We start from the raw sequence: 15,556 nt of genomic DNA, 5'->3' as shown, positions 1-15,556 counted from the left end.
CAGCTGCATGCCCGGGACTTACCCTGTCCTCATCCTGCAATGAGAAGATGATGTACGGGACCCATCCTTTTGCACATTTCAAATGTAGGGCCCACAAGTCTGCTTACGGTACTGGTTCAAACCAAAAGGGGTTCTGGTTACCCTGGAAAGTCTGCTTTCTGGAGTAGCTCATTCCGACCTCAGCTGCTGCTACATGTCATCTTGGGCAAGTCTCACGTCCTCTCTGAGCCGCAGGGTCTGCATCAGGCAAAGGTGGAGAACTGTACCCACCCCCGGGGCACCCTGGTGAGGACCGTGTGTGGTCAAGTAATGTCCCCTGTGGCTGCTCTACCAGCTCAGGTCAGATGTTAGTACTCGTCTTAGTAGTAGCACTCTCGAGAACTCAGGGCAACTGGGGATTGCCTCGGGCGTGTGGGGGCTGCTGACTGCATGATGTGGGCTCGCATTCCAACAGTAGTGCTTGACTGCGCTTAGGACACTTTGTACCCAACGTCTGACCTGCTCAGGAGGCATGGGGCTCCTCCCATGCTCTCAGCTCACACTGCTCCATTGCCCAGCCACCTTTTACTTCCCCAAACAAGCTCATCTCTTCCTCCCTCTGAGCCTTCCCTTGGGCCCATAACATCAGGGGCTCCCCTCAGGAACTCTGGTGTTCCCTGTGCCATGAAGATGGTCGAGCTGCCGACAGAACCCTTTCTCAGATGGGGAGCATGAGGTGCAGGGAGGCTGGGGTTCACTGGGCTTAAACTGTGCTTAAGCAGGTGTGGTAGACAGGATAATGGCCCCCCAAAGAAGCCAATGCCTAATTCCTGGAACCTGGGAATAGGCCATCTTACATAGCAAAGGGACTTTGCAAATATAATTAAGTGAAGGATCTGAGATGGGGAGATTGTCCTGGTGGTCCCATGCAATCACAGGGGTCCTTGTACGTGAAAGGAGGAAGCAGGAGGGTCAGAATGAGAGAAGGGGATGTGATGATGAAAGACGGATGGGGGAGGAAGAGGGAGCAGGGGCAAGGGGGAGGGGAGGAAGGGGGAGGGGCGGGGGGAAGGCAAGGGGGAAAGAGAGGGAGACTTGGAGATGTTATGCTGCTCGCTTTGAAGGTGGAGGAAGGAGCCATGACCCAAAGAGTGTGGGCAGCCTCTAGAAACTAGAGAGTACAAGCAAACGGATTCCTCCCTAGAGCCTCCAAAGGGGACACAGCCCTGCCAATATGGTGACTTTAGCTCAGTAAGACTCCTTTTCAGACGTCTGACTTCCAGAACTTTAAGAGAATAAATATGTGTTGTTTTAATAAGCCAGTAAATTTGTGCTAATTTTTAATTAGGAAACTAATACAGCAGGAAGCTGGGTGTCAGCTTTGTACCCAAGGGTCTTTCCACACCTCCAGCAGGGGAGCCAGAGTGGCCCACAGGACAGCACAGGATGGGCGCCAGAGGGGCGCTGGCTCTAATCCTGGCCTGGCCACTAACTCACTGTATAAGTCAGCCGCCTCCCCCCTCCTCCCCTCACCAAGTCCTGGGGCCTCAGTCTCCCCATCTGCAAGGGGTTGGAGTCCATGACCTGTAGGTCCCCCTAGCTTTCACATTCTAGGATGTTATGGGTCCAGTCCACACCTCCCCAAACTTCTACCATGGGACAAGCTGCTACTTCCCGAATATTTCCCTAATCTTTCCGAGAGGGTGTAACTGAATGATGGGAAAACCGGCTCCAGAGGCAGACAGACCTGCGTGTGCATCTGCCTTCACCCCTTCCGAGTTGTGTGACTTAGAAAAGCTGCCTCACGCCATGGGACTTGGTGTCCCCACTTGGAAAATATGGATAATAATTCTGACTACAGATGGCTGGGGGAGGTTAAAGAGGATCTGCATGCGATGTGCCCAGCACTGTGCCTGGCATTTAGCAAGGGTGCAGCACGTGGTGGCCGTGCTGGTGCTGCTGGTGGTGATGACTGTGCACCAGGCTTGAGGGACAGTGCTCACAGCCCTGTGGGCAGTCCGGCCAACCAAAGACGTGGACAAAGAAGAGGTGGCCAGCCGGGAGGTCCCTGAGCCGAGGCTCTGTGACAAGCTGGGAGCGGCTGTGCTTCTGGTAGGGGATGTCGGCCCTGGTCCCCTTGCACCGCACTCCTGGGGGCGGGGGTGATCCTGAGCTGGGTGTGTTGGGGAGGGGTCACCGCGTCAGCCACCGGGACCAGCCTGGGTCGCTTGTACTTACTCAAATGGGTCACTGGGGTCAGCTTTCTGCAGTTCTGGAGGAATTGGGATCCGCTTATAGTACATCTCCCAGTCAAAGGCGCCCCGCATGGCATCCCCTGCCTGTGTTTCGTACCGAAAGTCATCGTGGTCAATCACGTCAATCATCGGGCACACGATGGTCTTGCGGTTCCGAGCGATGCGGTCTGAAGAAGCCAAGAGATGCCCATTAGGGAGGCAGGACGGGGGAGCAGCTAGGTGCACAACCCTGCTCTGCAGCTTACTCACGTTTTTAACGTGTGCCCTGAGTGAATTCTCTGAACACTCGAGTTTGAGAATCCCAAGAAGAAGGGAGAGTGCGGGCTTTAAGAAAGATGGGCCAGGGCTCCCATCCCAGCCCTGCTACCTGTGAACTACATAAATCATGTCTCTGAGCCCCAGTGCTCTCCTTCGTGAAACGGGGAGAAGAGGCTCTGTGTCCCAGGGGGTTATCAGTACCCGGATACCGTGATGGTTGGAGGTGCTCAGCACAGTTGCCTGTAATGGTCAGCACTATTGTGGAAAGAGGCTCATTTCCTTCTGGGAGGGCTCCTGTCCTGGCTCCGCATTCTAGGTCCTAACCTTGACTCGTGGCCCAAAGTAGCCAGGCATCCCGGCACTTGCCCCTGACAGCTCCTCAAAACTTCCTAGCTATGGTCAGTAGCCGAATGGCCCTCCCTGCGTGAGAGTTCAGCTCACTTCTTCCATCAGTCATAACTACTGAAGAGGGATAGACTATCCCATGAGTCCCTCATGACTGGACGTGTGCAAGCAAGCAGGGCCTGGCAGACCTCTGCTGTGCAGGAATGCTATAGGCTAGGTGATTCAAGATGGCAAATGGGGTCCCTAACCAGATGGCTTTTTATGGTCCCCTTTAAGCCAGGGAGGAGCTGATTCTATAAAATTCACTCTGCCCAACCTACCAACCAGAATTTTAAGCTTTGGTTGGCTCTGTTCTTCAATGTTCCTTCCAAGAAGAAGCTGTGACTGTAGCTTGAGGGGTGCCAGTGATTGGGGAAGATGATCTACCATAAAGGGCAAGTGGGCTGTGCCTGTCTGCTTGGGCCAGCAGTCAAGTTCAAGGCTTGGAAAGTGGAACATGGTAGGGCCAGTGGAGGCTGGCAGCTGCCTAGGGCTCAGACTTCATCAAACAGAGTTTTCTTCCAGGAGAGAAAGCAGCATTTTTGCTTTTCTAAGCTGCAAGACACGATCCATAGGTGGGTCATGAAATTGAGTGTGTGTTTGTGTGTGTGCGTGTGTGTTTGTATAATGAACCAAAAAAGAATGCTGAATGTCAGGGTGCAGGCCAGTGATAAGAAAAAGTACTTCTTCAGGAAATGTGTTTCAGTCCTACTGCACGGTGTGTGTGTTTGTGTGCTGGGCTGAGATGTCCAATGTATTTCTAACTGTGGCACATGGTCAAAACAGTTTGAGAAACGCTGCTTTCGGCAGTGTGTCCTCTGGCCGCCAGTGCCAATGCACCCACAGTGTGTTTACATACCCCTCAGGGCTGCCCCTGCCCAGCTGCACGGAATCAGAATCTCTGGGGGTGGAGCTTGGATCTGCCTGGTGAACGGGCTCCCTGGGGATGCTTAATGAAGTCGAAGAAACTTCTCCAAGGGAAGATCTAGAGAAGCGCTTCCCTTCCCAATTATTCAGGGCCACGCAGGGGATTTCACTTCGACGGAGGCTCTGGGCTCAGGACACAGAGCTCTGCTGGAGGCTGGCTGATTGTGGGAGGTTGGAGGTTAAGGGGTAGCATCAGACTGACAGCATTCTGGGGTGCTGCACTCACTGGGGGACAGAATGCCCAGGTCCAGACCCTGGTGTTGTCACCTACGAGCAGTAGAACCTTGACAAAGTTTATCTGATGCCTCTGGACTTTGGTTTCCATGCCGACAAAATGGAGGAAGACAACACCAGTTTCATGGGGTCTCTGTGAAGACTGAGTGGGACAGCGGGGCCAAGATGCTCAGCCCAGCCTCTCGCACATCCACACTTCCCATCAGCATTCTGCCGACATGGTCTGTCACCAGGCTTCCTGAAAGAAGCTCAGAAGCTGAGCATCTCCCTCGTTCTCTTGGTGCTTCAGTTTTCTCATTTGTTGTACGTGGATAATAATGCCTGGCCTGTCTGCTTTACCCCATAACCGTCAAATTCAAATGTGGCTGTGTCGTAAAAAGCTAAGGGACTAGCAGAGCCATGATGATGATGATGATGATGATGATGATGGTGGTGGTGGTGGAAATGAGGACCAATAGTTGCTTTCCTTTGGGGGGGGGGGATGAATCCTTCTCAGGGTCAGGAATGCCTCATCGCCCCAGAAGGTGGAGTGAGCTGTGCAAGGAGGTGTTACTGGTTTCGAGACAAAAGCCCTGATGCGCGCTGTCAGCTGCTTGTATGAACAGGGACAGACTTTTACATCTACACCACCCGTTCACATTTCTATCAGAAAAATAAAAAATAAAAAAAGGGAGCATGTTTCTTCCATGTATCCTGCAGATTATGAAAATTACCCTCATATATTTCCATAGAAACAGAGTTAAGGGCTATTTAGGCTCCCAGCTCAGCTTCGTGCACCACCACTTCGTTCGCTTTATGAGTTACTGGATGACCCCAAAAATGGGTTGTTCCTTCAGCACCATAAATTAGGTGATTTATGGTGAGGCTTTTTTCTTTCTCTTTTCCTTTTTCTCTTTCAGTAATGAGAGGCAGATGCAGAGACCTCTTGGCTTAATTAAATAGTTTACCAGAAAATCTGTGTTATATCCTTTTCCTAACCCAGTGGGATCCTGGACCCTTGGGGTCAGAAGCATACAATCTAATACTGAGGTTCCATGCCAATCTGCGTCAGAAAACAGATTTGCTGGATTATCCCACTACACTGTGTGGGTTTTGCTTTCTGTTCTCACCTCTGTTTGGTGGCCTAACCAGTGCTCCTCAAAGTGTGGTTCCTGGGCCAACAGCAGTGGCACCACCTGGGAGATGGTTAGAAATGCAGCTCCTCAGGCCCTACCCCTAGATCTCCTCAATCAGAAACTCTGGGGTGGGGTCCAGCACTCTGTGTTTTAATGAGTCTTCCAGGTGATTCCGATGCAGGCTCAAGTTGGCCCTAAGCTTCATCCCCTTTGCTCCCCAGCTTTCTGTGATGGAGAGCATACCCACCCATGGGTGAGGAGTTCATTTTCTCTCTAGACTGACAACTCTTTTCCGATCTGCCTCCGTCCCTGTCCCTCAACTGATTCCTGGTCTCAATGGGCCATTTCCTCGATGTCTACCTGTTAGCACCAGCTCACCGCATTCAACGAATCTGAGCTCCGCAGAACTCAGACCTCCTTCCTTAGCCAGCTATGAGGCACCTCACTGCCCAGAATCGAATCCTCACGCCTCCCTTCTATCTGCAAGGCTATGGTGGATGGCTGCTGGATCGTGTTGCCCTGTCCACAGCCCTTTCCTGATAGCTGTCAGAAACTCTCCAGAGAGGAAAGGAGTTTCGGGAAGGCAGTGCGGCGTTGTGAGAGTGACAGACCTTGGGGCCAGACAGATGGTGACTTTGACACTTACGACCCAAGGGAACAATATTGAGTCACTCAGTGAAACTCAATTTCTTCTATTAGAAGATGGGGACACTTCTGACCTGGTGTGGTTTTGTGAGGGCTGGAGATAACCCAGACAAGTTTCCTGGCTCAGTAGCAGTGCAGCGAATGTTAACTATTCTAAGTTGCTAGGATAATGTCTCTCCACAGGTTGGCTCCTACCAGTAGACAGCCTTGGCTTGCTTTCCAATAAAACTTGAAGTAATCTGGGGGAAGCAATCACATAAGTAGATATTAGTGTGCTGTAGGACTTTGGGCAAGTCACTTATCCTCTTGGCTGCCTTCTCTGTAAAATGAAGGGATAGGGCTTGAGTGGATTTTTAAGGTTTCTTTGAGCATTCCTGAGTCCCCCGTGGCACCTGGTACTGGTTGGCTGCATCTTAAGCAGTCAAGGGAACCCGTGTGGATGATCCCTGCAGAAGGCTGGGGCCTACCTAGCCTTGGGAAGGTCCCTTACCGAGCAAGGGGGGGAGCCAGTTGACATTGGCTTCACAGTGCGAGTCTAAGAACGTGATGACATCCCCAGTTGCTGCTGAGGCCCCCAGCATCCGGGTCCTTATCAGCCCCTCCCGTTTCTTGGTTCGAAGAATCCTCACACTGGGGAAAAGGGCCATGTAGTCTTCGAGTGGCTTCTTCAGGTGCTCTGTGAGAGAGACAGAAGAGGACAAATGGACAGATGGGTAAGAACAGCTGCTTAGTAACCATTCGTGTCACCCCTCCCTTACGTGTGCACTGTACTTTATAGTTGAGACACAGCTTTCCTGTAGGATGCCTCATTGGACCTTTCAGGTGGGATCACCACCTGCATGCCCTAAAAGGGAAAACTGAAGCTCAAAGTCTTCCAGGGATCGTGCCAGGCCTGGAACACACGAGATCGTCTGTATGAGAGTGTGGGCAGCTGCGGTTAGGGCTTGGCTGAGACCTAGTCCCTCTTTTCCGGATAACAATACTCTAATTTTGCTTTGTGAAACTGCCCCTCCCCCTTCTTAGGTGGGCTCACTGCATGCCCCGGAGCCGAGGGACAGGAGCAGGTGGCATGGGCCCAACCAATCAGGGCATTCCATTTCCTTGCCTGCAGTGATTGGTTCAGGGATGGCCATGTGACTCGAGTAGCTTCAAACGATGAATCCTGAGTTTTGTTTTGTTTTTTTTTAGAACTATTGAAAAACGAGGCCCTTTTGTTTTACTAGAGCTGGTAAGTTAGTTGGCCATAAATCTGGAGGTGCTGGTGACATCTTTGGCAAATGAGGTGATGAGAGGTGGGAAGGGGGGTTTGGCTGGGCCTGAAGTAACGTGTAAAAAGAGTCGAGATGGAAATGATCCTGATGGCATTTTGATTCCCCAGATCCCCCTGTGCCCGAGGCAGACTCCCAGATGTTCTTACTACACATGAAACAAATGCCTCTTTTTGCTTATTCTAATGTGGGCTGAGTTTCTGCCCTGTGCCTGGTAAAGTTGTTCTGAATAGATCTCGAAGATAGTGTCTTTTTACTAAAAGTCTCAACCTTAACACTGGTGTCTCTTGGTTTTAATCAGGGTTTACGGCCCTTTATGAAAACTCTAGTATGGAAAAAAACAAAAAACCTCTCTAGTATGGCTACAAAAAACCCCTAAAGTTTGTATCACGCCTAATGATGAAATACTAAATGCTTTTATCCTATGATCAGGATAAAGACTGTACACTCTCTCACCACTTCCATTCAACACTGTACTGGAATTCCTAGCCAGTGTAACTAGCAAGACAAAGAAATAAAAGGCATAAAGATTGGGAAGAAAAAGGAAACAATATCTTTAATCGTAGATGAGAGGATTGTTTACACAGAAAAATCCTAGGAAACCTACAAAGAAACTAGAATTAATAGGTACACCTAGCAAAATATCAGGATACAGGTCAACTCTTAAAAATTAATTGTGTTTCTATGTACTGGCAGATAAAAAAGCAAATGGAAAATGCAATTAAAAATGGTAAAAATACCATTTTCAATTTAACAAAAAGAAGTAAAAAGTGTATACTTTGAAAACTGCAAAACACTGTTGGGAGATATTAAAGACTAAAATAGATGGAAAGATAGCCCATGGTCATGGATTGGATGACTTAATATTGTTAAGATGGCAATACCTCCTATATTGATCTAAAGATTCAGTGAGCTCAAAATCACAGCTGAACTCTTTGCAAAAACTGACAATTGACAAGCTGATCCTAAAATTTATGGAAGAGATCAAGGGATCCAGGATGGCCAAAGCAATCTTTTGATTACTTATACATGAATGTTCAAAGCAACACTATTCACAACAGTCAACTGGCGGAAAGAACCCAAGCTTCCATCACCTCACGAATGGATAAACAACTATGAAATATATCCATACAGTGGAATATTACTCAACCATAAAAAGGAATGAAGTACTGATACAGGATACAATGCAGACGGACCTCAAAACATAACACCAAATAACAGATGCCAGACACAAAAGGTCGCATATTATATCATTCCAGTTGTATGAAATTCCAGAATAGGTAAATCCACAGAGACAGCAAGCAGATTAGTGATTACCAGAGACTGCGGTAGAGGGAGGAATGGGGAGTGACTACCTAATGGGCATGAGGTTTCCTTTTGATCAGACATATTAGAACTAGGTGATGGTTGCACAACACGGTGAATGTACTAAATGCTAATGACTTTTATCCTTTAACATGGTTAACTTTATGTTATGTGAATTTTACCTCAATTAAAAAGAATGGGTAAAAGATTTGAATAATCACTTCTCCAAAGATGATATAGAAATGGCAAAAAATCACATGAAAAGAAGTTCAACGTCCTTAGTCATCAGGAAAATGAAATTCAAAACTACAACGAGATCCTACCTCACATCCACTAGGATAGCTCTACTGAAAGCGTCAGATGTTGCTGACAAGGATGCTGAGAACAAGAATCCTCATACACTGCTGCTGGGGACGTAAAATGGAGCAGCCACTTTGGAAAACAGTCTAGTCTGGCAGCTTCTCAAGCAGGTAAGCACAGTTACCATTCTACCCAGCAACTCCACTCCTAGGTATATACCCAAGAGAAATGAAAACACATGCCCACCCAAAACTTGTACACTGATGTTCACAGAAGCAATATTCAAAAGAGCCCCAAAGTGAAAACCAGCCAAACATCTACCAATTGATGAACGGACAAACAAACGTAGGATATCCATACAATGGAATACTGTTCAGCAATAGAAAAGGAAAGAGCTATTGCAACAATACAGATGAACCTTAAAAAAATAGTATGCTGGGTTAAAGCAGTCAGACACATAAGCCTAGGTATTATATGATTCTATTTATATGAAATTTCTAGAAAGGCAAAATTATAGGGACAGAAAGAAAGTCATCAGTTGTCTGGGGCTGGGTTGGGAGTGGGGACTGATTGCAAACAGACACAAGGGAGCTTTTTGGAGTGATGGAAATATTTAAAACTGGATTATGGTGATAGTTTCACAACTGTGTAAGTTCACCTGAGAATACACTGAATTGCAGACTTAAAATGGGTGATTTTTACATTATGTAAATTATATCTGAATAAGGCTGTTAAATAAATAAAAAAAATTGTATTTCTGTGTACTGGCAAAGAACAATTGGAAAATACAATAAAAATACCCTTTATAAAACAGCATCATATAGTTAAAGACCCAAATAAATGTAGAGATAAATCATATGTATAGATTGGAAGACTCCATATTGTTAAGAGTCAATTCTCTTCAAATTTGTCTATAGATTCAATGCAATCCCAATAAAATCACAGCAGGTTTTGAAATTGACAACTTGCAAAGAACATAGAATAGTGAAAGCCAACTGAGGGTTGACGGAGGGAGGTGGGTGGGAGATGAGCTAGATGGGTGATGGGTAGTAAGGAGGGCACTTGTTATGATGAGCACTGGGTGTTGTATGTAAGTGATGACTCATTAAATTCTACTCCTGAAACCAATATTGCACTGTGTGTTGACTAATTATTATTTAAATAAAAATCTGAAGAAAAACCATACTGGTCAAAACACACACTCATTGTCTCTTTCTCAGCTGGGAAAGCTGGAGCTGACTGGAATCAGGAGGACTGGGCTGCACTCCCATGTCTGGCACAGTGGGCCCATCCTTGATTTCCTCTGGGCCTGAATCAGGGTTTGCACCAGAAGGTCTTCCCAGGCCCTGGACCCAGACCTCACAGAAGCCCAGTTAGCACTGACCAGAGCTACTGGGTGATCACCTTCCTTAACCCAGGCCCCGAAGCCTGCTCTGAATTCACTCCATCTGGGGTTAGAGCTGGAAGGGCCCTCGTAAGTCACGGGGTGCATCCGAATCACATAGTGGGCTGGCTGTAAGTAAATACAGCTGTATTGAGCATCATCCCAGAGGGCTGTGACTTGCTAAGCCTGGGGCAGCATCCAGCATCTTTTGTTTCGCTTGACCCGTAAGTGATTCTGATACACAGCCAGGCCTGGAAGCCACTGGAATAGTTCGGTCTCTTTATTTTTTTAAAAGATTTTATTTATTTATTTGAGAGAGAGAGAGAGCACGAGCAGAGGCAGGGGCAGGGGCAGGGGCAGAGGGAGAAGTAGACTCCCTGCTGAGCAGGGGGCCCGGCTAGGACTCGATCCCAGGACCCTGTGGGATCATGACCTGAGCTGAAGGCAGACGTTTAACTGACTGAGCTATCCAGGTGCCCCTCGGTCTCTTTATTTTATAGACAGAAAGCTGAGGTCCAGAGAAGGGAAGGAACTCCCTTTGGGATATACTTAATAGTGGGGCTGGTTTCAAACCAGGGTCCCCTGGCTGCCAGAACCCAATGACCCTTTTATTCTTCTAACCCCATATAGAAATGAATCACTTCCACTGTTATGTAAGGCAGATTATAATCTGCAAAGGAGCTTCACAATTTGATCCCCCCTTGCTTCATAAAATCATACTCTGCATCGTGCTTCTCTCCCCTTGACAGGGTGAGAAAACGGATGCTCAGAGAAGCTAAGAAACTCGCCTGAGGTTGTACAGCCAGTAAACCGCTGGTTTCTCTATAGAAACATGGTGCCTTCCCCCTTCTTGTATTTCCCCAAGCTCTCACAATCAATCACATATTATAATTTTTGCCAGTTCCACTACCCTACTACAACTTACTTAGTTTTAAAATCAACTCACCTTTTTATTATTTAATTTTTTAAAAGATTTTATTTATTTATTTGAGAGTGAGAGCGAGAGCGAGAGATTGAGAGAATGAGTGGGGGGAGGAACAGAAGGAGAAGCAGACTCCCCGCAGAGCAAGGAGCCGGACATGGGACTCGATCCCAGGACCCTGGGGTCATGACCTGAGCTGAAGGCAGACACTTAACCGACGGAGCCACTCAGGCGCCCTCAACTCACCTTTTTAAATTAAAGATTTTTATAGGATTACATTTATTTTAAAGGGAAACAAACACCATGAATGAAAAATTGGTATCATTTGTGATAAAGAGCTAATAAAGAAAAAACCCAAGTAAAATAAAACCGTATGACTCGATTTTAGCCAAAGCTTCCTGCCTCCCCACAACTAAGAGCTTAAATTACGGTCTGTGCTCTCTCTCTGTCAAGAAGGGAGATACGGGCAACCAACCGAGACTCTCCATCTGAGGTAATCAGAAGAAATGGATGAGCGCTAGAAAGAGAAAATGTTCTCTCCACATGATTCAACATGGCCTAATGCAAAGTCTCTGAACCAACTGAGATCATCTCAGGTGCCACTTAAAACCACTTTGGCCCTGGAACACTCAGGACACTGCTCTGGTCCCTTGATATAAGTCTCCTAAACTTGCATGACCAGAAGTGTGTTTTGTGTTGTATTGCCTGATGTCTTGCAGGTTGGAGCAATTAAAAGATATACGGAGAAAAGATTATCTACACATATACAAGCGCGCTGGAAGGCTGAGAAATACTCCAGGTCGCCTTCTTGCCTGCTTGCCAAGATTAATATGGCGCCTCCTGCCCTTTACCACTTCGCTTTGGAACAGCAACTCTGTAAGAAAGCAGAAATCAATTTGCCCTAATTGAGGGACTAAATCTTTCCAAAAGGGAATTTCTTGGGCAGTGAAACAAGATAGCAAGAGGCATGATCACGCTCCAGATATGTATGTTGCTGTTCGGGCAGGAACACTATCTTCAAAAAAAAAAAAAAGAAAAAAAAAATCCATAGTCATTGTCTGTGACCAGCGCTGTTTCTTGGCTGGGTTCAACTGGTAGGTCATTAAAACGAGGATGAGATAATCTCTTTCACCCACACACCACTACTCCCATCAGAGGGTGAAATATCACCCTGTCCGGCTCTAATCATTGAGGGCCCGGCTTGGGCAGAGCCCCGTCGCTAAATCACCCCGAACGCAGATGGCCGCAGTCATTACAGATCGACCAATTAGGGCCTTTTGACAGCTTGTGGTGAAATCGGAGCAATTATTTAGGGGCAATCATGCTCCTCCTGTCCTTATCAGAAAATGCATTTACACAAAATCAGGACTGTTGCCTTATTTCATCGCACTGTCTTCTTGGATGAGCACATTCCCTAAAGTCACAGAATTTTTGAGCTAGAAGGGACTTCGGATGAAGATGATGATGGTTATGACGATGACAATTGTAGAGAACAATTACTGAGCCCTTGCTCACACATGGAGCCCCCTGCTTCATCTACATCGTCTCTGACGCCTACAACAACACTGCACACAGGGCACCACAGCCCCTTCTAGAGAAGACACCACGAGGCTCAGAGCGGGAGATGTAACTTGCCCAGAGAACACAGCTGATAAATGACGAAGCCAAGGTCTAAAACCCAGCCCCACCTGACCATGAACGGGCTGGCTCCTCCTACTCCACCAAACGTCACCTCCGCCTCCCGGCATTCAGGCCCTTCAGGCCCTCTGCTCCACCCAGTGGGGAATGGGGAGGGCCTGAGAAGTTACCTGTCTTCTTGCCCAGAAGCCTACAGCAACGCGGTGTTTTCCAGCCTGGGATTTCTCCCGGCTTCATAAGCACTAGGACAGGGATGGAAAACAGGCTTCACTGAAGTGCCTAAGCTAATGGTTGTAATGGATACCTAAAGCTGTGTTAAGAAAGGCTCTGAGGCTATATCCTGGCTCAGCATAAAAGTTCCAGGGCTGAGGGGAGATGTCTGCCCTGAGGCAGCAGCCCTGGGGGCACATCCTCATCCTTCCTCTTCCAGGGGCTGCTCGGATTGAAAAGCAATACAGAATTGCTTTTGCTCTCATTACCCTTATTTAATGATGAGTCAGGCTGTCCATCCAGGAGTTGAGGTTGATTCTGAAGGTGAGCCCTGTCACGGTAAGGCTCTAGGCAGATGTCAGAAGAGCAGTTAAGAGTGCTCCCAGGTGGAGTCTGTGTGTCTACGCCTCCTCGGCATCTGTTTTCCTCCCGGCTACCGGCCTGCTAGCACCTGCCTTGGCCGGGGGCTCTCTGCGCCCCTGAGAGTGGACCTCAGTCAAAGGCTGTGGTGTGGGCAGGTAGCCGCCCTGGTTCCCTCGGCCCTGCGGTGGGATAACCCCGAGCACGTGCTCCGCGCCGGTCCCCAGGGCTACCGTGCGGATCGTGCGCAGTGGTGCCCTCACAGGCCTTCCATTCCATTCTCACCTCCTCACTCTCTTGCTGGTGTTTCTCGAATCTCCTCCCAAATAAACTACTTGCACTCGAATCCTGTGTCAGTTTGCAGGAAACCCCAACTAAGACAAAACCGAGTAGCAGGTATGACTTAGAGCAACTGCAAAGTCGGCCGTGTGGTTCTGCGAGGCTGCCAGGGATGACTTCTCCTCCGTCACACCTCGTTCCGTGGCGCCCGGTTTCTGTCGATCGCAGTTACTGTGTGTTCGGTACTCAGCCGCACCAAGCACATTCACCCATTGAATCTTCACACACACTCCCTGAGGCAGCTCGAGATTAGTATCCCTGTTTTACCTATGAGGAAACTGGGACCCAGAGAGGTAAGTAACTTCCCCCAGGTCCACACAGTTAGTAAGTGGCGGGTTTTGGATTTCAATCAAGGCAGTCTGGCTCCAGAGGCTGCTGTTTTGTTACACTTTTGGAAAAAAAAAATTAAGTATCATTTCAAACATATTAACAAAGTGTAACAGAATAAAGGCCCCTCTGCCATCACCCCATCACTCAGCTTCAGGAATTACCGTCTGGATACTTCTGTTTCATCTCTGCCCCCGCCACTGGATGATACTGGAGCTACCAGTCTGTGCTCATAACCATTCATGCCGTTAGAGGAGAAAAGTCTGGGGAACTAACATGGGAGGATATGAAAGCTCCCATGGGAAGAGCCCAGCCCTTTCTCAAGAACTCTCCCCGTGAGTTTCCTCAAGGTCGGGCACATGGTATCTTCTCAGGAAATACTTGCTGATTACCTTGTGGACTCCCCAAAAGCCACTACAAGGAGGGGGGGACAGGTATCAATTACTAGTGAGGAAACAGATCTCGCCCCAGTCTTTCAGCCGGTGGGGTCTGAGTGAGGACCAGACCTTAGGGCCCGTGCTTCCCAGGGTCCTCCCCGTATACCTGTCTACGTCATGCTGTGTGTGCACGAGCACACGCGTGCACACACACACACACATACGGGCTTCTCTGGGGCCTGCGGCCTCTCCTTCCTATCTGGTCTCCAGGGCAGCAGGACTGTGAGGATGGTTCTGCCTGGCGGGGTGTGGCACAGGGAGGAACTGCAGTCAGAGGAGCTGCACTGGGTTGAACTGTGACGCCCCTGGCCCCAAAGATATGTTGAAGTCCTAGCCCCTAGGACCTGTGAATGTGACCTTCCCTGGAAATTGGGTCTTTGCAGATGTCATCAAGTTAAGGCGGGGTCATACTGGTTTAGGGTGGGCCCGAATGCAATGACTGGTATCCTTTATAAGAAGAGGGAAATCTGGACACACAAGGAGAAGGCCAAGTGGGCACGGGGGCAGAAATAAGCCAAGACACACCAAGGACAGCCAGCAACACCCGAAGCCTGGAAGAGGCAAGGAAGGATCCTTCTGTAGAGCCTTCTGAGGGAGCATGGCCCAGCTGACACCTTGATTTCAGACTTCCAACCTCCAGAACCATCAGAGAATAAAGTTCTGTTGCTTTAAGCCCCCCGGTGTGTGTACCTTGTTAAGGCAGCCCTAGGACACTAAGACAGAAGGGTGAGGCTTTCACCCGGGCATCACAACACTCGGTGACACAGGAGGAACATGGTCCCAGTCCAGCCACTGCTATCCCTCGTCTGGGGCACTGCAATCTCTGGGCAAGTGCGGTGGCCGTGACGGCTGTCCCTGCTCCTCTCTGTCCCTCTTTGGTCTAGTCTGCATGCAGCCGTTCAGGTGGTCTCTAAAAAGAGAAGTAAATTGCATCTTGTCACTCTTCCACTGCCTTGTGTAAACCCTTCAATGGCTTCCCATGGCTCTTGGAAGAAGGTCCAAAATCCTTACCAGGCATGACAAGGCTGTGTGTGCATGGTTGGTCCCCTCCCTTCTTGCTGCCCCCCACCATGCCTTCTTCCTTCAGGCATCCCAATGCCCCACGATGACCCCTTCTGCCTCCGGTTGTCTGTCTATGCCGATCCTTTGGCCTGCGTTGCCAAGTTCCTAGGCACCCCCTCACTCTTCCCAGCAAACTCCTGCTAATCCTTCAGCTTTGACTCAAGACTTCAACTCCTCACTAACGCCTTCCTGATGACCTCCCGGACC

The 15,556-nt window shown here is 48.7% G+C and overlaps 1 protein-coding gene across 1 annotated transcript in view; it reads right to left on the bottom strand.

Annotated features, from left to right (window-relative positions):
• Positions 1-15,556, bottom strand: part of GALNT10 (polypeptide N-acetylgalactosaminyltransferase 10) — a 218,365-nt gene that overhangs the window by 37,552 nt on the left and 165,257 nt on the right. Inside the window, exons 5-6 of the mRNA XM_035012753.1 lie at positions 6,288-6,473; positions 2,218-2,401 (exon numbers count right to left, since the gene is read on the bottom strand). Of these exons, the coding sequence (XP_034868644.1) occupies positions 2,218-2,401; positions 6,288-6,473 (370 nt within the window). The remainder of the gene's footprint in view (positions 1-2,217; positions 2,402-6,287; positions 6,474-15,556) is intronic.

Source organism: Mirounga leonina, unplaced genomic scaffold (genome assembly GCF_011800145.1).
Source record: "Mirounga leonina isolate KUSES-001 unplaced genomic scaffold, KU_Mleo_1.0 Mir_104, whole genome shotgun sequence".
Classification (NCBI taxonomy): Eukaryota; Metazoa; Chordata; class Mammalia; order Carnivora; family Phocidae; genus Mirounga; species Mirounga leonina.
The sequence above is the reverse complement of the archived record's forward strand: the minus strand, read 5'-3'. Positions and strand labels throughout refer to the sequence as shown.